Source organism: Zootermopsis nevadensis, unplaced genomic scaffold (genome assembly GCF_977971745.1).
Source record: "Zootermopsis nevadensis isolate Lab colony 2312 unplaced genomic scaffold, Znev_1.0 Znev_ptg000022l, whole genome shotgun sequence".
Taxonomy (NCBI): domain Eukaryota; kingdom Metazoa; phylum Arthropoda; class Insecta; order Blattodea; family Termopsidae; genus Zootermopsis; species Zootermopsis nevadensis.
Window position 1 is genome coordinate 4414702 of NW_028259154.1, and position 22611 is coordinate 4437312.

The 22611-nt window shown below is 43.8% G+C and overlaps 1 protein-coding gene across 4 annotated transcripts in view; it reads left to right on the plus strand.

Moving 5' to 3' along the window:
- The window catches only part of LOC110835215 (Src homology 2 domain-containing protein sprint), a 335746-nt gene that overhangs the window by 101590 nt on the left and 211545 nt on the right, over positions 1-22611 (plus strand). For all 4 annotated transcript variants that reach the window (XM_087353538.1, XM_087353531.1, XM_087353534.1 and 1 more), the window contains one exon: positions 5916-6016. In XM_087353538.1, the coding sequence (XP_087209664.1) occupies positions 5916-6016 (101 nt within the window). The remainder of the gene's footprint in view (positions 1-5915; positions 6017-22611) is intronic.

Genomic DNA, 22611 nt, shown 5'->3' on the forward strand with positions numbered 1-22611 from the left:
TTTATACTTACCTGATTTCATACCTACATATTTATTTTCCTGTCTGTCTGTCTGTCTGTCATCCAAATTTCACTTGTAATCGCACCTTAAGTACTTACCATACGTAAAGTTAATACTGATTAAACACTGTCGTCATCTGTCATATAACATTCCTCGCCTTAACCGAAGTTTCATGTTTATTTTATGGAAAATTAACCGATTCAGGGCTGTACATTAACTCTTAAGAACCCATTGGTAACTACTCACCACTTGCTTTAACCATTAATAACCTATTTCTAGTATGATTTTCAATGTAAGTAGGAAACATTTCCTTAAACAGCATTGATCAGTTTTTCGTTGGAATGGAGAATTGTGGTGTTTTATTTGCTGGATGAACTGAATTATTAAATATGACTTAGACGAGCTTAGGTTTCATAAAGTTAATTGGCGTTAGTCTTGCAGCCTCGTCATAGGTAGCACGATGTCCGTGGAGATAAACACAAACGAGCTCGGTCTGTGTACAGTCCGATTGCTTCATTGTGGCCACTGAAGTGCGCATAATGCGATTTGTGGTAGGAGTAGCGAGACACGTGTTCTTCGTTATGTAAGTGAATATCGTACTTGCAGTCATAGCCAGACTTTTTCCAGACCAACTCGAAAGACTCCACCCCCTCCAATTAAGTTAATCCGCCTAGAAAATTGGTGAAGTAGCACTTTGGAATGTCGTCGTCGTTACCATACACAGATGTCTGAAATGTAGTCTCGCTAATTACTGATGACTTGTCTTTATATGCGAATTATGTCTACTTGTTCCGTTCATGCATTTGTTTACCACAACACTCAAAGTGATTATTTGTGTCCTGTTTCGATTACCCAACGTTCCACTCATTTAAAAATTTCCGGGAAACTTTCGCCCCAAATTTAAAAAAATAAAAAAGGAATTTGAATGAGGAGAAATTGTCTGCAGTTTTAGAATACGAGATCGAGCAGACGCAACAACGAGAAAAATGATATATGAAAAGGTAACGTGGAATATAAGATTTGCATACAAACAAAACTGTTTAAACTATGAAGGACACTAATGGCAAACGCGTTTCGACCTCAAGAGGTCATCATCAGTGGCAAAAAAACAAATTAAATCCTATAATAGAAATCAAAAGATTGTTTTTTATTTCTGCTATATGATTTAACTTGTTCTTTGCCACTGATGATGACCTCTTGAGGTCGAAACGCGTTTGCCATTAGTGTCCTTCATAGTGTAAACAGTTTTGTTTGTATGCAAATCTTATATTCCAATACACTACACGGTATACAAGGCTTTAAGGTAACGTGGAAGACAGACAACAGCAAATTAAGGCAAGAATATACACCCCTGGAGCCCCGTACTCTCAACATTCGAAAATTTTCTGCCCCCCAGATCGGCTGTCCTCACTGGTTTTGGGATTTTACTCAGTTCTTCCAGGAAAATGGCGGATAGTATCTTAAAATAAAACGCGAGTAGTTCCTTCCATATCCTTTACCGTTCATTGGTCATTAAAGCCACGTAGTCTCAGCTGCTGGTAGAGGTGAACCCCTCCCTTCATGGTTCGCATCGTTACCCTGGGTTCTGCGACATCTGGTGTGTATGAAACTGTAACCCAGTTCGCTCGGCGAAACAGCGAACAAGCCGAGGGCATTTTGTTTCTACCTGGGACACTCGTCTGTAATATTTGCTGACGCGCCTTCGTGAACAACGAATTTCTAAATATGTGCGAAATAGTTTGCTGTGGCTTGCTACATATTTAATGTAGTTCTATGAGGATAAGTAAACTTAAAAATCACTCGGATACACGAAATGAAAACCCCCCAAGTTCGAACCCCGTTTACCCCTGAATCGGGCGTCCGAATCAATCTTGTTGATCGGAGTTTTGAATTTTGGCCCCGAGATGAGCTTTCATGCCTGGCTTTTCTTCAATTTTCTTGGAAAGTCTTAAAAACTTAATCCTTTCACGTACTTTCCAGTTCATCATTCATCATTTGACTTAGTATAACTTTTAACATGAAGATGGTTGTCTTGTTGATCGTAGCGCCATGTAGTTGGTAGAAGTTCACCAACGTTTCGGAGGTCCTTGCTGCCTCCATCATCAGGGCGATGAGTATGCAGATTTCTGTCTTCTGGGTTGTTGCGCTGTGTAGTCTGGTCGATGTTAACCAACGTTTCAGAGGTCATACTGCCTCCGTCATCAGAGTATGAAGATTTCTGTCTTCTGGGTTGTTGCGCTGTGTAGTCTGGTCGATGTTAACCAACGTTTCAGAGGTCATACTGTCTCCGTCATCAGAGTATGAAGATTTCTGTCTTCTGGGTTGTTGCGCTGTGTAGTCTGGTCGATGTTAACCAACATTTCAGAGGTCATACTGCCTCCATCATCAGGGCGATGTCTCATCAGCCTAGAAGGCAGCCATCTTCGGACTCACCGCCGTGAACCATAACTTTTAACTTGGTCGCTCAGTTTCTGGATTGGGTGATAGTGCGAGTGCTCCGGGAAGCCCACGCATTATGCAGTCAGAATGAAACCCCCGCGCAGTCTAGCATAAGAAGGGACGTCCTGATATTTCCGCCCACTCCCAGATATAAATGTTGATGGCTTCGCCATTCCCCCGAAGCATATACGCGTCGCTTGCCACAAAGTACACTGTAATTTTACAGAGTGTTTTGGGAGGTACGGAACTCAGCGTCCGTATGGGTGTCCGTCCACACAACAAGAGCTTTGTTATCGAGAGAAAACGGTTTCACCCAGCAGCCACCCACCCTCATAGATCCAGCACATAGCGAGTGTCTTCGTGTTTCATTTCGATGAGGAATTAATAGATTTTAATTCAGTTTTATGGCGTAGGCCGAAACCATACGCTGAGCAGTGAAAGAACTCCGTTCTTCAGGTATGGACCAAGGCTCACCTTACCCCCACTCTGATTGCGGTAACTTTCGAAGTGCATTTTCTACAGTTTTCCTAGCCCCATTTATTTCTGATACAAAAAAAAATTGTTGCGAAGCTGAAAACGTCCTCAGGGTGTCTAATGTTTTTCACTGGAACAACATGGAAGTTCAACACCGTTAATACCATAGTCCCTCGTTAGACATTATCCTGAGCTACTTACAGCTTTCTATGTTAATCATAACCTGTTTCGCTAATAACAGTCGTCATTGGTCGTCAAAACAATGACCATGTGCTGTATCACAGCATTTAATTTTCTGATGCAACTGAAATTGAAACGTCCGTACTTGCTTTGTAATACGAGTGAGCGTAACAAGATATTTATTAAATATATCATCAGTATCTTTGCTAATTGTGTTTGCTACTGATGCACGTGTAACGGAGGAATGAGTTTCGCGTGCGGAAGGCAATTTTTTTTAACCATTACACAAATTAACAAGAAATGTGACGCTTTGGTCTTTCTCATTAAGGGATGGGCACAGATTGGGTGTTTTTGAAAATAAGGTGCTGAGGTTAATACGTGCACCTTCGAGGGATGAAATTGCAGGAGACTGCAGAATAATGCGTAACGGGGAGCTGAATAATTTACAGTCTTCGCCAAGTCAACGAAGATGACCTTGAAGGGCCACGTGCTTCAAGCGATTAGAAATATGAACACAGTTACTTGTTTTAGGTTTGAAGGTAACAGACCACTCGAGAAAAGCTAGGCGTACGTGAGAGGAGAATATTAAGATGGTTTTGAAGTGTGTGGTCTGGATTCATCTGGTCCAGAACAGGGACTGGTGGTTAGTCTCTTGTGGACACGGTTTTAAAAATTTCAGGTTCCAAGATTCGAGGATCGTCTGAGCTAGCTGAGCGACTATCAACAAGTGGAGTTCGTTCGGCCTGCATCGGAATTGGTTCCATCTCTGGTTGTCACGTGTTGCGTCTTCATACCTCATTAAATCAAACGCTCAAGGACTAGACGTGACATGAACTGCGTCGAATTTCGCGTAGATTTCGGTTTGTCTCCTCGCTGTGTAGGCAACAACACTTACACTGTTATTCGTGATTATCTGCCAATTATCCATAGCAAAATACTCAGTATAAAGTTATTAATTAGCATGACTCCTGAAGTTGTCTTTACATTACGGAGACAGTAACCACTTGTGTTCCGGTATCGATACATGCCTGATCCCCTATAGAGGGCGTTATTTGAAATGCTATAAGTCAAGTTATATAAAAGTTCCATAATCTGCTTGCACATGTTCACCGTCCTACATGTTATCGCTGTAATTAGCCTTCGGGAGCCCGAAGTCCACCTAAGTAACATTTAAAAATTAAGTTCTTTCCTGAAAGAAAATATAACACGTGTCCATTACGAATATCAGTTGGTTGATGCCGTTTGAGGAAGAAGTCACTGTTTATTCTGAGGTTCGTACAAAAGCCATTTCCGCATTGGGTGAGTAGAATGTATAGTCAGTGAATGTTAAGGAATGTGGTTAAAATTTGGCTTAAACTTCCTGCCATAGGCTCAGACAGATTTTGTTACTTATTAATAGTGCGATGACGCTGAATATTACTTAGTGCGTCATCAGGCTGCCCCTGGACGCTCTGATGAATTAACCCTTTCAAACCGAAGATCGTCTGAATATTATTTATGAATTCAGTCCGTACCGCGAAGAAAACACTTCACTTAACCATTACGAAAATCAGCTGGTTAACCCTTTGAAGCCGAAGCTCGTCTTTATAATATTTACGAATCCAGACCGTACCGCGAAGAAAACTCTTCACTTAACCATTAGAAGTCGAATCAGGCGGTACCACATAAGATTTAACAAAAGAACATCCCGGTCAAAGCCTTAAACGAAGTATCTCAACACGGAATGGAGGTGAAGCCAGATGAGTGCATTCATATCTTGTGCAATTCTTCTAATTTTGTCAGGGTGACCAAACAAAGAAAGATCAGATACATTTGTGGCCAGAAGAGAGACCTATTGAAGAAACGAGGATATTGAAACTGGGAACGACTTGAACCAGACTGGATTTGTTCAGGATAGGATCAGTTGTCTCACACGGTGATGAAGTCTTGGAATCTTGAGAGAAAGTCTTCCTTGAAGTTTACAGTGTACGACGTCGCCGCCACCTGGTTCATGGCGTGCCAACCTGCCACATTGCAGAGAGGTCCATAAGATGTTTCTGCAACTGGAAATTCCCACGCGGGGGAAGATACGGGACGAAATGAAACATTTTTCTCGCCTGCAGAAGAGTTTTCGAGCGATGTCATGGCGTTACGTTAAGCGGACCGACATCTCATATGAACAGATGCAGTATTGTAACCAGTTGTGTCGTTGAAACAAATGAAAAGTCCACTGCGTCGCTGAACATCAGGATGAGTGTCTGGTTCAGGAATGAGCAAACTATGGTCCGCTGTGTATTGTCTGGCCCTCGCCTGTCTTAGTGTTATCAATAGGCAGGTCCTTAGACACAGTAGAAACAAAAGCATTGAGTAGGATTTGAGGTTCACACGGCGGCGACTATGACGATGGCTGTCTTCTGTGCTGTTGCGCCGTCTGGTAGAAATTTGCCGACGTTTCAGAGATCCTTGCTGCCTTCATCATCGGGGCGATGAGTGGAGGAACATTTTATTTCTGAGCCAATATTTGAACCCCGGACCTCTGTGGTACAAAACAGAATTACCATACACTCGACCGCGTTGTTTCATGGTTTTTAGCTAAAAAATTTCTGAGCAATCCACGTGGGTAAACAGATTTGCGTTTTCAGTTTTGTTTGATTCTGATTCTCGCTTGTGTTTATCTGTTTGTATTTCTTCGGACATCTGTCGTGTTGGTTTAAGCTCCGTGGTATAAAACTTCCCCTGGCTTATTTTCGTACATTACGTCTCCGGGCTCACATGTTCCCCTTGCAGTTCTGCAACCTGCAGCAAACACAAAGAAGGCGTTGTAATGATTTTCTCTGTTTCAGATTCGAGGTGTGAACTGTCGCTGTTTCTGGTCACCCCTGGTGATACAATGGCGCACAGGCAGCTGAGGGAATCTTCGTCCTCATCATCATCTTACATGGCGGTGAGTTCAGAGCAAGGGTGTCCAAACTTTGCCTTTATTTTCCACCAAATGTTCAGTCTTCCAGACGCTGAAGTTCGACCTTAATCTTCGCTATTATGTTGAACTGTCGTCAGATATTACTTCGTCGTGGTCTATTGAATTTCTGAACCGGGCGGAAATATAGAAATTTTGTGTCCACAAGGAAGCCACACGTTCATTATCCTGTTCATTGAAGTTCGCAGTCGGGCTTTGTTCTTGGACATGTCGGTTCTGTTCGCATCCATTGTGTAAAACAGTGGTTTCCAACCTGGGGTACGCGAAGACATCTTAGGGGGTACGTGAATTTAAAAAAAAAAAAATATTTTATGATAAACACTGAATAATCAGTAATGGAATTTATTTAATTTATTTTAGATGTAGATTATATACTATGTATAACTTGAATTATACACTAGCAACTTTGGGGGTACAAAGTTGAAGATAAATTATATCTGGGGGTACGCGAACAAGAAAGGTTGAATACCACTGGTGTAAAACACTGAACCGTTGAATGAGAAACGTGATGATTCAAGGCGGAAGTGTCATCGCCGACTGCTACTGCCGTGGATATGCCGTTTAAGTAGGAGGAAATACGAGCTTTGTTTTTAAGTCGACTTTCTGAGGTTTCAGTTTCATTTGGACGTTGCATTTGTAGTATATCTGATGAATGGACTCGAAGATCAACTGTGAACTGCTGTGATGTTTAGACGTTTCTTCCTTTTAATTCGAAGTACTGAAGGGAATTGGTCACTCGGAATATCTAGTATATGAGAGGATAATATTAAAATGAATTTTTCTTAAATTGGGATTTAGGATTGGGGATTGGATTAAGTGGCTTAAAATATGGCCGTGTTGCGCGCTGTTGTCGGGCTCTGAGAGAGAGGGGGGGAGTAGTTTCTTGACCAGCTGAGCAACTGTTAACTCCTTACTGACGCACAGTTTGAGTTAAGAGTGTTCCGAAAGCTGCCCCAGCGCTAAGTGGAGCTGCGTGTTTGTACAGAGGCAAAGCAAACTGAGGCGAGCCCCAAGTTCATCTGCAAGCTGAGACCGCAGGATGGAGCGAGCGAGCAGGACCGCAGAGCAAATATGTCTGACGGCGGGGGCTTCTGAATTAATAGAACAACTGCAACAGAGCAAAGTTGTGTTCACAAACGCGAGGATCTTGAACAGGGGATGGGGTCTCGTGTCGACTGTTTTCGGTCTGACAGTTAATTGCCCTTCTTGTTAAAGGAGAAGGGTTAACAGTAGCCCGTCAGTCATCGACGAATTTATTTATGTATTTATTGTTTATTTAACGGCGCTCTGAGTACCTCATACTACTTAGGATGATTAATAATGCGTTAAAATAATACAGAACAATGTTACCGTCGCCCAATTTTAGTTATTATCTGTGAATTTGTCGAGAGTGACTGACAAAAATCATGGAAACAATTCAAGATGGGTGCTCTCCGGGCCGAGATTTTAATATTGATCCCCTAGAATATGCACTGTAAGGCGAAATATTCGCTGCAAGATCTGAGTAACTCCTCCTGTCTGGGAAATGTTATGTGTCAGACACGATTTTGTTTTTAAAGTAACTGGTAGTGAAATCTGCTGACAGGAAACATGTAGAGGTAATTGATAAGAGGTCATTTTGTGTCCTGCTTAGAATCTGCGTCTTGAAATTACTGACCTCCAAACTCCCTCTTCTTACAGAGAAACCTATTCTTAATTACAGTTAAATTTCGTGGCATCTAACCCTGTCATGCACGAATGCTTGTGATTCGTGTTCCAGAACTGTTGGTGGATTGTTTAATCACAGCCATTGCATTTTGAGTTCGCCTTCTTTAAAGGGCCCAGCCCTAATTGGTCAGTTCAGTACCGAACGTTCCTCAGTAAGCCTTTTCTTCCCAAAGATGAAAATTCAGCTAAAGGGAAGGAGATTTGAGACGATAGAAGAGATTCAGGCAGAATCGCAGATGGTGCTTGACAGGCTGACAAAGAAAGATTTCCAGGGATGCTTCCAGGCTTGGCAGCGGCGCTGGGATCGTTGTGTTCACTCCCAGGGGAACTACTTCGAGGGTGATGGATGAATTTAATACCTGAGATAAGTGTACGGGTTTTTATACGCGCAGTCTTGAAACTTTCCGATCGCACCTCGTACATTGTATTCACCAGTGTTCTACTCAGAATACATCGTACTGAAACAATTATATAATCACGTTTTATGACGCACTCTTATGCGTAATATCAGCGAGTAAGTGTATGTTAGAATGGTCTACATGCATCTCCAGTGAACTTTGAATGTAACGTGGCACCTTAACCTCTTACCTTTATGCAGTTTGATCGATTTAAGCGTTTTCAGTTGCCTAGCAACAGATTAGCTATGGACTTGCATGCAATTTACTGCATGTGTTCCCTTAATAATGGCCATTCAGATGGGGCGGAAGGGAATAAAGCAGAAAGAAAGATAGGAATTACATGAGAAGGAGGAAGATTGAAAGTGGAATGAAGGCAGAAGGTGATAAACAGACGTACAAGCAATGAAACAACGAAAGAACTAGGTAGATGAAAACGTTCACTGCAAAATTATAAAATCCACGACACCATCAATTACCATACGCGGTTAACAGTTGCTTTTATTAGACTTTAACGGTGACATTTTGTAGAAGGAAAGAAGCAGAGAGAAGAGAACGTGACAGAAGGCAAGTCCTCGGTGTCAAAGAAACGTGGACGTCCCGACACATGGGACTGGAATCAACCTCAAAAGTCTCTTGTCACGAATAAAGTAACTTTAACTCCGTCAGACCTGCTGTCAGTTGTAACTCCGTGGAGTATGGTCCTTTAGAAGCTGTCAGTTGCTGAGGTGGTCAAAGGTTAATTTCCGTAAAAACACCAACAATTCGAGAACCAATTCAGGAGGATTTGAATGCGGGTCGCGGTACAGTGCGCCTGTGTGTAAGACTGCACTGCCACACGGCATTGCTGGAGAAGTTGCCGCCAAGGCACGGCGATTTAGCAGTTGGAAGTAATGAATGTATAACTCGTCTTTGACGCACTGTTAGGTGTCGGTATGAATATGAATGCAGGTCCTTTAACCCCCTTGCTAACATAACTTATTTCTCTGAGGTCCATATTAATGTTATCCTTGGATTTTGAACCAGGTGAATGCAAACATCAGTAATCAATGACCTCGTGTTTTAACTGGATAGATTTGTGTAGCGGACGCTCGAAATTTAATCGGAAGTTACCCGACTAGAATCTCGGCTATTATCACTGAATATTATCGTGGTTTTCCTCAGTATTTCTATGATAATACTAGGATATCTTGAAATATGTAGCTGGCATTTGTTTTAAATATATCTACCAAAATCATAACAATCTTTTCACCTCATTCAGTGCTGTATTTTAAAAGGTGTCGTTAATAATAATAATAATAATAATTTGTCGCTCGTATGTATTTAGCTTTACGAACAACAGTGGGACGGATTTCAAAGTAACATCTCTCCCCTGAGCCATTTGAATGGGCAATTGTCACTTGTCTCGGCAACAACTCTTCATTTTGGCACCTAATCGTATCACAGCAGCTGAAATGAAGGCATTGGTTCCGGTCTGCATTCAGCGGCGTGCAGGGACGAGTCAGTCATTTAGTAACACTCGATAAAAGCGATGTAGCTGCGCCCTAGCGACGGGGGACGGAGACACATAAACAGAAAATAGCGTTGCTAGGATACGGAGCTAAAGATCTCGTATCGACTCGGGAACTGCGACCATGAGTGACATATGTCTGCTTCATTTAATTTGATCTTGCGGTACTATTAACGAATACTGAAACTAATTAAAATTAAGTATTTTTACACTTAACAAAGTACAGGCTGTGTATCGTGTTTCTGGAGCCCTGCTTATATTTATAACGAAATTCATGGAGGTAAGAAGCTTCTTCTTGAGAAGCTGCCGGTGGCGAAGCTAGTCATGATATTTAAACTCCATGATGTCTAGACCACGGCCTTGCCCAACACAATTTATAACTTGTGTTGGGCAAGGCCGTGGTCTAGGCATCATGGAGTTTTCCTCCGGGGGCTTCCCCGGTTTCTCCGTGGCATCCCAACAATTACTCCATTCACACACACAGAAGAAGGCAATGGCAAACCACCTCTGGATCATCTCTGCCAAGAATGTATATATATATATATATATATATATATATATATGAGCAGGTCCCTGACAACCTGAAGAGGTTGGAAGGATCCTGTTCATAATATATGGACCTGTCGTCAGACAGAACACTACAAATAAAAAAAAATCTTTTATGGAAACCGAAGTTGAGGTCTATGGAGAGAAATCTGGAGGGACGGCCTCGGTTCGAACACGTCTTCCTGGCATAATGTGAGCCTTTAAATCAACACAAGTGTTTGTCGATAGCAAATTCGCATGTTACACTTATGCACGTATCGTGAACCATGTTTCGACGACGGAAACAGCGCATTGTTTTCACGGCTAATTGACTTTAAGCCTCAGCCGGCGAAGCAAACAGCACACGGGTCCTGTACCGGCCTTAAACTAGTCCCATTATACGGAGTACAGTGGGAAATGCTAACAAGATGAAGTACCACGGGGCATAAACACTCGCTCCAGCGTGTTGGACTCGATTCCAGTAAGATCTTGTAAATGTCCTCCAGTGCGTAACGTCCAGACGCGGAAACGTTCTCTACGGACCAGAGTTCTTCCTGAGAAACTGATATCCGCTGAGCATAGGTCTTCCAAGTGGTCGATTTCCCCTCGGGTTTCCGACGGAAACTTTGTACGCATTTCTGATCGTCATCCGTGCTCAGTGCCCCGCCCATCTCGTCCTCCTCGATTTGAAGATCCTAATATTTTGATGAGAATTCAGATTCTGGAGTCCCTCGTCATGGAAATTTCACAAAGTGGTACGTCTGAAGGAACCGAGTACATAAATTGTATAATGCGCGTGGTGGGAGACTGTGATTAAATCCTCCGCATTCTGAGTTGACCGTTGATAAAATGGAGTGTTCCGACACGGCCGACCGGATAAAACGGAATTAATGCCGGATAATAGGGACCCTGTTGTAACTGTTGTATGTGGGTACGACCTCGGCTCATGCACAGTACGTAACTTCCTTTTCTCTGATCACATCAAAGCCTGAGGTTGACTGTTGACATGCACGTAGAGCCGAGTTCCGGAGACATGGGCTTCACCTCCAGTTCTCTATACGCCCAGGGGCAATTTGACTAACTTTATAGAATGGAATTGCCCGCACATTCATATAACGCGAAGGCTCATTGTCATGTTCACGAGAGCCAGCTACTGTACCATATCCTTAGCCACAGTTCACATCTTCACACACACACTTTATCTGAGATTAATTTTAATATTGTAATTCCATTCACTTCGAGGTCTCCGTAATGTTCTCTTCCCTAGAGGTCTTCCTTCTAAAATTTATGCATTTATCATCGCTATAATGCGTTCTCCTCGTGATTTGATCACCTTAATAATATTTTGAGAGTCGGTCCAAATTCCAAGCTATTTGCGTCATTTTGAGAATAAGGCCGGCTACTTGTAGCTTTCAGCTACCCTGCGTTCTTGTATCTCGTTACTGCGGTCTGCCTCATGTCTGACACTAAACCTGGCATTTTCTGACCCCCACATCTCATTTCCCAAGTCCGAGCGTACGCGACGCCGACATCTCGCATCGAATTAATGAACTAATCACTTCCGCTGGCCGTAACTAAGTACCTCCGTACCGTGATGTGAGCATCACATGTCGTCCCCAGGGTGGGTCACCCCTTCTGATGACCGTCACGTGGTGTAAATCACTCTGTCGTAAAGCCACCGTAACCCTCCGGTCATCCCATCAATCAATTAGCTCCATAATTTATTTCTAATGACAATTACAGCCTGTCGTGGAGTGTCATTTCGTCCAGTGTCGTGGTAATGAGTGTCATAAGAGCACAGACGCCTCCCGATCGCTGTTAACGAACACTGCCTGTAGCCTACCTGTTCGTACGCACCAACACACGCTGTCAGTTAGATGACTCTCTGTGTTACTCCTCCAGACGTAATTACTCTCCAAACAAGGTCATTTAGGATGGCCGTCTAGGTGTGAGGTACGGGGATCTTGTCTTATCTTCGTACTACCTCCGTTCCCGTGTTACATAATTACGCAGATAAACCGGACGGCTCGTATTATTGAGCCGAAAGTCGAAACGTTGTCTCAGCAGAGCCACTTCACCTGCTTCTAGCCTCTCGGACCGTCTGCGTGGGGCCGAGTCCTTCGGGAGCTGACACTCGGCATTGCTACTCAAGAAATATCCCGTCTTTTATGGAACCTGCAGTTTCGTCATCTTGTTTACAAGAGTCTGCCAGTGGACCACATCACCGGGTGCCACATGTATCGAGTCCGCGTGTTACGAACGCCTTTCTGTACCACCTAACCCTTTCCATGATGTTTCCGACAGGGCCTGATATGTTTCTCGTTTCCCTATTGCGTGCTACGCTCCCATTCTACCCATCATTGGCTTTTAGTTTGTATTCTTGACTGACGTCTTGCTTTTTGCATAACTGGCGCCTGGTCGTGTGTCTGGTTCTTATGTCAGTGGAGCTCCTTATTTCTTAATGCGTGATAAATTAAGAGAGTTTAAACGTGGAATGCGACTCTGTTATTTGTATACAAGGAAGAGCTCGCTGACGAGTGATGAGCTCGTCGCAGGTCAGCACAACACGAAAAGACGCGGACAGACGTCTGTGCTTTGAGCAGGATTTGAACCCACGCCCCAGACTGTAACCGGCGTAATGTAATGCAGGTCACGCGATATACAATTTATGATTATAATGCTCACTGATTTAGTTATCCTGAGTAAAGTAAAAGACTCTGTCAGTCATTCTGCAGATTCACAGTGTTCAAGACGCCAAACATGTATTGCGCGTGACAAAAACTTGATATTCTCATAAACACCGAAGATTCAGTATCGTGTTCGGAGTTTTCCGCCAGCAGCCCCTATCCTGTACCACGTGACGAAGCTCTGTCCAATTTCTGCAACGTCGTGACGTCGTCCTTTTTAGGTGGAACGTGTTATCCAAAGTTCCCCGCTTTTAAACACTAATAATCTGTCAAGATGGCTGTCTGCTCGTATGCAGCACCGCGCAGTGAGGTAAATACCGATCTACGTTTCGAAGGAGCTTGCTGCTTCCATCATTAGGGCGATAAACTTGATCAGTGAAGTGAAGTACAAGGACAGACGACGTCTCCGGCTTCCGTTGACGTTTGCTGTATAGATGGGCCACAGGTAGCAAGCTTGTAGAAAATAAGTTTTTATTTTATGAAATCGTGTTGGCGCTGAACTGTGGTCAGAATCGAGCCATTTCCTCTCACCACGGAGCCCGCTTTTGTGTCCAGGAACAAATTTTAGGATTCAGTTGCTCATTTCATGAACCGTTGTCGTACGTGATCTTCGAGCGCATTAACTTCGTCGCCACCTTGCAACTCTAAGAAAACACCGACAGCTACTTCTAATTGGCGTTCGTGTGGTTGGCTTCGCACCTCCTCCGGAAAATTTCCAGTCTCATTTCTCTCCGACGCCATGTTCCACACATGTATAAGCCTACCGCTTCGTTTCTTGTCCCTCTGATGAAGCCTCCCCCGCCCTCCATCCGACGATCTGCGCGCAGGGGATGGTTAGATTATTCTCGAATTAGTCGGGTAATTGGGTGTCGTGATCGAAGCCGCAGACTTGGGGATTGTGGGGGTTGAAGGAGGTGTGAGACTTCCTTTCTTGTTTGCGTTCTTTCAAATTGGACTGATAACATCTTTATCCGGTCTTTCAGAATTGCCTCTCCCGGGCCTTAGCCTCACATTATGTGTTGTTAATTTGTTCTGTACGCGTCGTATTTCCCCGTTTAAACACCGAGATCCGCTTTGTTATATAAGAAGTTTATACTAGACGGTGCGATGCCCCGTATTGTCTGTCATCTGCTGGCGTTGGGTCTCAGGTTAAGAACGGTAGCGAACTGTCGGAACGAGTATAAACTAGGAACGCAATTTCTTTTTAGTATTTATTAATACCACATTTTAGAATATCCGTAAAGTCACATTTAACGTTACAATTTTGGAAAAAATTTCATTAACGCCAACTGTTAAAATTAACCGTAATTAACTTCTCCGTACGTACGTCTGTTCGCATCGGCCGAACATCGTCATTTAATCCTCCGACCTGTGGGTCAGTGCTTCCCTGCACGGCATGAATATTAATATCACGAGCGACATGATGTCAGTTGGCACTTCGCTCAGAACACGTCAGTCATCCCAGGACCTTGAATCTGAATGCCTTCGTGTGTGAAAGTGTAATTTCCCAAGTCATCTCGAAAGTAGATAATGCCTTATACGCGCAGTAAAATCCATTTTGAAGTGACACGATTTAGCTTTGTGCTTTAGAAGATTTATTTCTCGACGTCTCGCAAGTTCTCAGCCAAAGTGATGTGCTCTGTATCATCGCTTCGAGATGTCGTGTGTCAGACGACACCCCCCCCCACCCCCCCACCCCTCAAAACCCCCCACTAAACTTCGGAAGGAAATTAAAGTCTGAGCCCGTCACAGCGCCTGCAGCTTTTCGTTTGTTTGTTGCACGCCGGAACTCTGCACGCAGATCTCCGAAGTTGTGCTTCGAGTTGATGTCAGACCGTAAATTCTGCTGCTTGTGTTCTGAACTCGGCTTTACTCTGAACGTACTGATTGAAAGTTTCAATTCTGAGCTGGCTCTTATATACAGGGGATTTTTGCTGTTTGTAAGCGATGACGGCTTGCAGATGCACTCAGACTTACCGGCTTTTCGGAGAGCCTTTAGATTATACTGACCTGTTCTGTAAGAGTCACTGAGTGTTAACTTCATCTAGGAAGATGGAGACCATAAGGATCTTCGAAACGTCGGCAATACGACAATACCCAGTATCAGGACACGTGGCTTCTTTACTGTAATGTTTCTGGAAAAAGAAAAATTGGCTGCAGCTGAGGTACGCTGTCAGCCCAACGGGCAGCGATGGAGTTTGTGTGTGCTTTGCCTTGTATACTACAAAGTGTAGTTTTCTGACTTTAGTTCTGTGAAGTCGTACGGATTGAGTTATTAAGAAACCAAAGACTTTCAAAATCTTGCTACTTGCAAAGTATTCAAAGATTCCAGGCCTTATTCTTACTGGACTGTGGCGTCAGAATTAACACCAAAGACTTCTCTGTGCCTGCGGTTCCTGAGGGACGTCAGGCTGTAAGGTGTCTGGGTTGTGATGGTGACCACTCTCCTCCACCCCTTCCAGGTCACAGGTTGAGGTCACGTGGATACGTGAAGACGATGGAACCAAAGGAAGGAAAATTGTTGCTTTAAAGGAGGGGGTACCCGATTTCAGACACAGACTGACGAAATGAGGTCTTCATCGTTGTAGTTCATAGTGTAAGCTTGAAACCCTTCATCGAAGCTTGAGTAAACCCCCCCCCCATACTCCGCAACTAGTTAATCCGAATTTGCTGGTACTGCTCGTAATGGGTAGCTTATGACACATTCAGCGGATGTCAGAAGTTTAGGGCGATCCGGGCTAAGAGGAATTAGTGTTTACAGTTTAGAGAGCGCCGTGAATGCGTTTGTTTTCATGCGGTGGGGTGTTTTGCGTGTGTCTGCAGAATCTTGCACGACCGAGATGCTCCCTACATGCTTGGCGGGTTGTCTAGATCTGGCCTCCAGCCAGAGAAGTTTCCTTTAGAGACGGTTCAAGCGATGTCTCTGGCAGTCACAAAGGAAGGGTTCCCTGGTGCAGTTCAAGTGCTGTATCTTTCTTAGTGACTTCAGTTCTTTGCCATGATAGGTGTGTATCCAAAATATCGCCGTCTTTAACCATCTCCTTCCGATTTCTTGTTTTGTATATCCTTTCCACGGTCATTTAAACAACAGAACTTTGCATAGACCTTCCGTGAAAATGTGCTACCTACGTTGTACGTTCTTGTAACCCGCCCTTTCCCTATTGGTACAGGATGACTAAAAACAGACGTCTGGGTTCCTCAGGTCGTTTCACCGTATTCCAATGCAACTGACGAATCTGGACCACTGCTTCCAGTAAGTGAAGGTGACCGAGCTGTGTTTCCTTTGTTTCTCTCTATGAGAACTTAGAGCAAAAGAAGAAAAATGTGTGTGTGGAAAACAGATAATGTAACGAAAAATGTTTATTTGTAAATTAAATTCAAAGCCGCCATTTTAAGGCTGATGTTAGTCACGTGGATAAATACAACGGTGGCTCTGGTGGGGCGAATTTGCGTTTAATCAGCGACCCGATGTCAAATCAGATTGTAATTACAGTGAAACACGTTCATCGCGGAGACACAAATCCAGACATTCAGCCGGTAGACATCTCAAACACATCGCGTGTCGTCTAAAATCCAAATTTATTTCAGGACGAGCGAAAACGGGAAACGCATTTTGGCAAATAAAAAGTTGAAAAATACGTTTTTTTGCGTTTTATGGCAAACTATGACGGAAGAGAATTCGCTTTCGAGCCTTGTTACATTCGTAATGATTTATTAATTTTGCAGACACGTCAAGAGACGCACACAGCACAGCGCCCTGTAGTCCCCCGTGGGGTGCCCCAAGGAAACGGGGTTGGGAGGGGGTGTAATCTTCAATCTCGAGGAGTGTGTTATTTCTGGTCGTACGGCGAAGCTCGGCCCATAATTTGAAAAATACTCCGGGAGGTCTATAAAATCCAGCGCGATATTCTCCTGTATAGAGAGTAAGGACCTCGGCCGTTCTTTATGGTCTCTTACTTGCACGCACAAGTAATAGCCCCTGACACAGGCAGGATGGACCGACGTGTTATCACGCGTCTCCACACACGTAGCCCGTAAGTGGTTTGATCTGTCTCTGCTGGAACTGGAAACGTGCACCTTCTTCCACCCTTCTCTCTGTTAGAACAAATATTTGGATAACTTTATACTCAATCTTGCTTTGATATATAAATTGTGGGGGAACAAACAAAAAGTAAAACAAACGATAATTAACTATGTAGTGTAACAGACCCCGAGGGTTTAGGCATTATTAAAAGTAAAGTCGATCTTTGGACAGTGCCCTGAGGCAGCTCACCCAACTCCCCCCCCCCCCACCCTTACGTACGAAACATGTGTCCAGAAAATTAATATTGTCTTCCTGTCTCATTTTCGGTCCTGAGAGCGGTCATTTCCGAAAGGTTTTTTTTTAATCAAAATTTTATATACATTCCGTGTTAACCCTGTCTTAATCAGAACCTGTCTGATTTATGTAGTTAGCTGTATTAAATGTGTAATATATTTCGTCATCCTTTGACCCACAAGTTTTCCTGACCACTTTGGTTTTAACTCTTTTAACACCTGAGTGTGTCAGCGTTCGAGACCACACATGACAAGAGATAATTTTTTCATGTGTTTGGAAGAAGGTGGATTGACAACAAGCATGTTCAGGATTTGTTACATTCTCAGGAGCTGATATATTATTATTATTTATTTAGTGTTCTGTCTGACGACAGGTCCATATGAACAGGATCCTTCCATCCTTTTCTCGGACTGGGACCTGTTCATATACGTTCTTGGCAGATGATCCAGAAGTGGTTTGCCATTGCCTTCTTCTGTGTGTGAATGGAGTAATTGTTGGGATGCCACGGAGGAAAACTCCGTGTTGCCTAGACCACGGCCTTGCCCAACACAAGTTATAAATTCGGGCATAGCCGGGAATCGAACCCTAGACCCCAGGATTACAAGGCCAGCGTTCTAACCGCTAGACCACCTCATCTTATTATTATTTAGTGTTCTGTCTGACGACAGGTCCATATGAACAGGATCCTTCCATCCTTTTCTCGGACTGGGACCTGTTCATATACGTTCTTGGCAGATGATCCAGAAGTGGTTTGCCATTGCCTTCTTCTGTGTGTGAATGGAGTAATTGTTGGGATGCCACGGAGGAAAACTCCGTGTTGCCTAGACCACGGCCTTGCCCAACACAAGTTATAAATAAGGAACTTGGTCTTGCCGTGTGGCGATTTGCGCGAAGGGCCAACGAAGCTAGTTGATCCTTAACGCCCATATTCGGTTCACGGCTGCACTGTCTAGAAAGAGAATGGTTAAATGAAACTCTGGTTACATATACAGAAGCCATCCAGGGCTTCTGCGTGCGAGGAGCGTCACAGTGACTGCTGACTTCGCAGTCAGTCACGACGTCTTTGTTGAGTTAATCTCAGCGTCAGGTCTTTGCCCGGCCTCCGTAAAGATGTGCTCCGATGTGGAAGGTTGGTTCCACTTCCTTCTTCACGTCCTGTAGTCTCTTACAGGAACGAAGGAAATGTTCTGCCAGCCCAATCGATGAGTCCAGCAACAACACGACTGGGCTAATGACTCCCTCGAGCTATGAAGGACAAAGGATTTTTGGACTGTTTACTGTCGAATCGTATTCTGTAAAATTCGTCGAAAATTCTTGTTCTCTGCGATGGACTTATTATAAAACGCCTGTTTTACATGAAAGATTTAGAAGTGGGACATTTCTATGTATGATGTTCATAAATTGAATTTGCTGTACATCGCCATCGTTAAACACGTTTGGTAAAGAATACATTTTTATTCGGGCGCTAAATTTATCTGCACAAGTCACCTTCAGGTTCTCGGAAGTGTCTCTGGATTTATTAAAATAAACCACGTCATTCATTCCGTCGTGTCCCTCGACTTTTCGCTTTAGGGCTCGCCTGCTAGTAGTTAGGGCTTTCAATTGCATGGAAAGGGCTTGCTAGTTCATCGTGGTGGCGGTCGGCTCCTTACTAATGAAGGTATTGATTGGTTGAAGGGTTGTGATGTCAGCAGCTGAACCACCCTCTGGAATAAAATGCATCAGGAATCTCCCCTCTTTTGCAAGCCATGACTCATACTGTAGACTCGGGCCCAGCGTTCCGTGAACAGAGTTATGACCACGGAGAATACTCGACGAAACCTGTGTCGGATTACCGTTTGTCTGAGGTGTAATTTACGTACGACGTTTTGGTAGTTCTATGTACTTTGGTCTTTAAGTGATTGGTCATCGTTATAGTACTGACACGTTTTATTTCTGTTTTAAAATTTGTGTTGGCCTGTCCAACAAGTGGCGTCTTCGTGACTGTTTCCATCACAGTTCATCATTTATTAATCGTCCTGTCGTTTCACGTTATACAGCAACGTCGTGATAGGAGTCTTAAATAAATTCATCTACCTCATGAAATGAACATCACGCTTCGTAATGTTATATTAACGAACCAGCCGTTGCCACGTGAAGCTGAAATCGCATTTCTGTGAACTGACCAATCACACACAGAACACATTATTACATACAGCCATATACAATATATTCTGATTAATAATATAGAATAATATATTAAAAATATAGAATTATTCTAATAATTTTGACCGCGTTCTCTGCAAAAATTTGCAAAAAATTAGGTTGTTAGCTTCCCCACGTCTCGCTCTCCGTCTGTCCGCATGTAATAACAGAGAAACAGGTGAAGGGTTCATGTACCCTGAAACTGGAGTTCCGTGTCCACGGAATTCTCTTGTGGTTAGCCACAGCCGAGGATTTGTACAGCCACTCACAGAGGTCGAATTCTGGCGAATGTGCCGGAATTCTTGCGCTATTCTTATGTTTATTAACTTAATATGGTGTAAGGGGGGTCTACATATATCGACATTTAAGGAACATCCACCACGTTTTAGCTGTTGTTTGTGTTGAGACATTAGAAACGATGGATTTGCGTCTCCAGTAAGTGAACATTGCATCACTAATGCAGCATTTGCACTTAAAATTGTTATTATTTTCGTGTGTTTACGGCACTAAGAGTCTAAACTGAACGCATAATGGAGAAACCATATCTGCCCACAACTCTGTTTGGCCTCGCAATTTATAATGTAACATCTTTATCAAACCTTTTTTTTTATCTACTGATTTGGTTTTGATCTCTGCCCTTCCATTGTAGCAGCCTATTTAGAGGAAACCCAGCCTGCCACATTTTCCATAAGTGACTCAGCGAACAAAAACAGATGAATGATACGTACGAGATTTTTACGTCTTTACCTATGCACCAAGGAAGTAAAAGCAAGGATAGCCATGGCCAAGGCAGCTTTCGTCAAGAAGAGGATACTTCTCACTAGCAAGTTGGGCTTGGAGATGAAGAAGAAACTACGAGGGTCGCTCATTAAGTAATGCCCCACATTTTTTTCCTCAGAACATATTTATTCAAGATGGCTCAAATTTAGTGACAATATAAATCAATGTTTCCTTTACACATACTATTTTTCCACATAGTCCCCATCAACTTGTACGGTTTTACGCCAGCGTGGAACAAGTGCATGCATGCCTTGCCGGTACCAGCTCTTGTCCTGTGCACGTAGCCATGTCCTCACTGCTTGAATCACGCTCTCGTCATCTTCAAATCTTGTTCCGCGGATAGCATCTTTAAGTGGCCCAAAGAGATGGAAGTCGGAGGGTGCCAGATCTGGACTGTAGGGTGGATGGGGTAGCACCGTCCAACCCAATTTGGTGATTTCTTCCCGGGTTCTCAGACTTGTGTGAGGGCGTGCATTGTCGTGCAGGAGCAAAATTTCTGCTGGATGCTTGTGAGGCCGAACTCGTCGAAAACGCTTCTTGAGGGTTTTCAGGGTCCTGATGTACGCGTCTGAATTGATGGTCGCACCTCTTGGCATCACATCCACAAGAATGACCCCATCACTGTCCCAAAAGACAGTCATCATGACTTTTCCGGCGGAGGGAGTTGTCTTGAATTTCTTCTTTCTCGGTGATTGAGGATGATGCCACTCCATTGACTGCCTTTTTGTCTCTGGCTCAAAGTGGTGTATCCAGGTTTCGTCACCTGTAATGATCCGGGACAGAAAGACCTCTCCCTCAGCATCAAAACGCTCCAACAATTCAGAAGAAATCGTTTTCCTTTGAATCCTGTGGTCTGCTGTGAGACTTCGTGGAACCCATCTTGCGCACACCTTCGAATATGCGAGAGCCTGGATAATTGCAATCACACTTCCATTGCTGACTGAAAGCTGTTGGGCCAATTGTCGAGTTGTGATGCGCCGATCCTCACGAATAATGGCATCCGCGCGGTTCAACATGTCTGGAGTGGTGGCTGTGGCAGGACGCCCAGAGCGCGGCAGATCACGGAGCTCGGTTTCTTCACTTCCTGAAGCTTTAACTCTCTTAGCCCAGCGACCAACGGTGCTCCTATCGACTGCACAGCTTCCATACACAGCACACAAACGTTTATGAATGTTCACCACCGTTTCTTTTTCAGCAACAAGGAATTGAATTACAGCTCGTTGCTTGTAACGAGAGTCGTTCACAGACGCCATTTTAACAGTTCACTACAGCTCCGCTATCGGTTGGAATCATTTGAAACTCCGTACACGAACGCGGGAAACATCAAATCTCAAGCATGTAAAAGTGCACTTTTCTATCTTCATTATTGGCTGAGAAAAAAAATGTGGGGCATTACTTAATGAGCGACCCTCGTAGTAAAGTGTTACGTATGGAGTGTCGCGCTGTATGGAGCAGAGACTTGGACACTCAGGAAGAAGGAACAGAAATACCTGGAGAGTTTTGAAATGTGGTGTTGGAGAAGAATAGAGAAAATCAGGTGGACGGATCGAGTGACCAACGAAGAAGTATTGAGGAGAGTCAACGAGGAAAGAATCATTCTGCAGGCGATTACACGAAGGAAAGCTAACTGGCTGGGACATATTATGAGAAGGAATGGGATACTGAGTGATATCACCGAAGGCCAGGTTGAAGGAAAGAGAGGACTAGGAAGAAGATTGATACAGCTAACCGACGACCTTAAACAAGGAAAGAAGATGACGTTCTAGGAATTAAAGCGAGAAGCCGAGAATAGGAACAACTGGAGAGCTCTTTTTGGGCAGATCAATGGACCTGTCGTAAGACAGAACACTTAATAATAATAATAATCTACGAATTTAACATTAAAGGCATGTCGAAGGGGTCGTGACATTTCACGTCAGTTGCTAAGGAGATACTGAGGAAAATAATAGAACTTTGGATGAACACAGACAAGGATCCGATCCAGATTCGAACTGGTCACTTCCGCTCACGGTAACTGCGCACGTCGTCTTCCGCAAAATGTTCGGAGACTGAGCCGCGTTACCAGATTGATTTCGGAGTGAGAGCAGCTTCCACCACCACAACATAGTCCGTAGAAATCAGTTCATAACTGCAGTTGGTAATTCGTAATTAAGGGGATGTAGTGCAGTTTATATTTCCCCTTTGCTTAAGGGACCGAGGGCTGGTTGGAAATAACAGCATTGCCCCTCCCGGGTATTGATCCCCTGTCTCTGCTGTGGAAACGGTTTCCCTAACTAGCACGTGCACTCTGAATTGATTCAAATTCGTCCGTACTCTAGGAGTGGCGACGTTCTAGATAAGCCTGCTTCTAGGAACTACATGGGCCCTGTCTGTCTCTCATCCCTCAGTTATTTCCACGCCAGGACTGATTCTGAGATGCAATTTTGTCTCCTGTTTTGTGTGAGCGTAAAACTTTG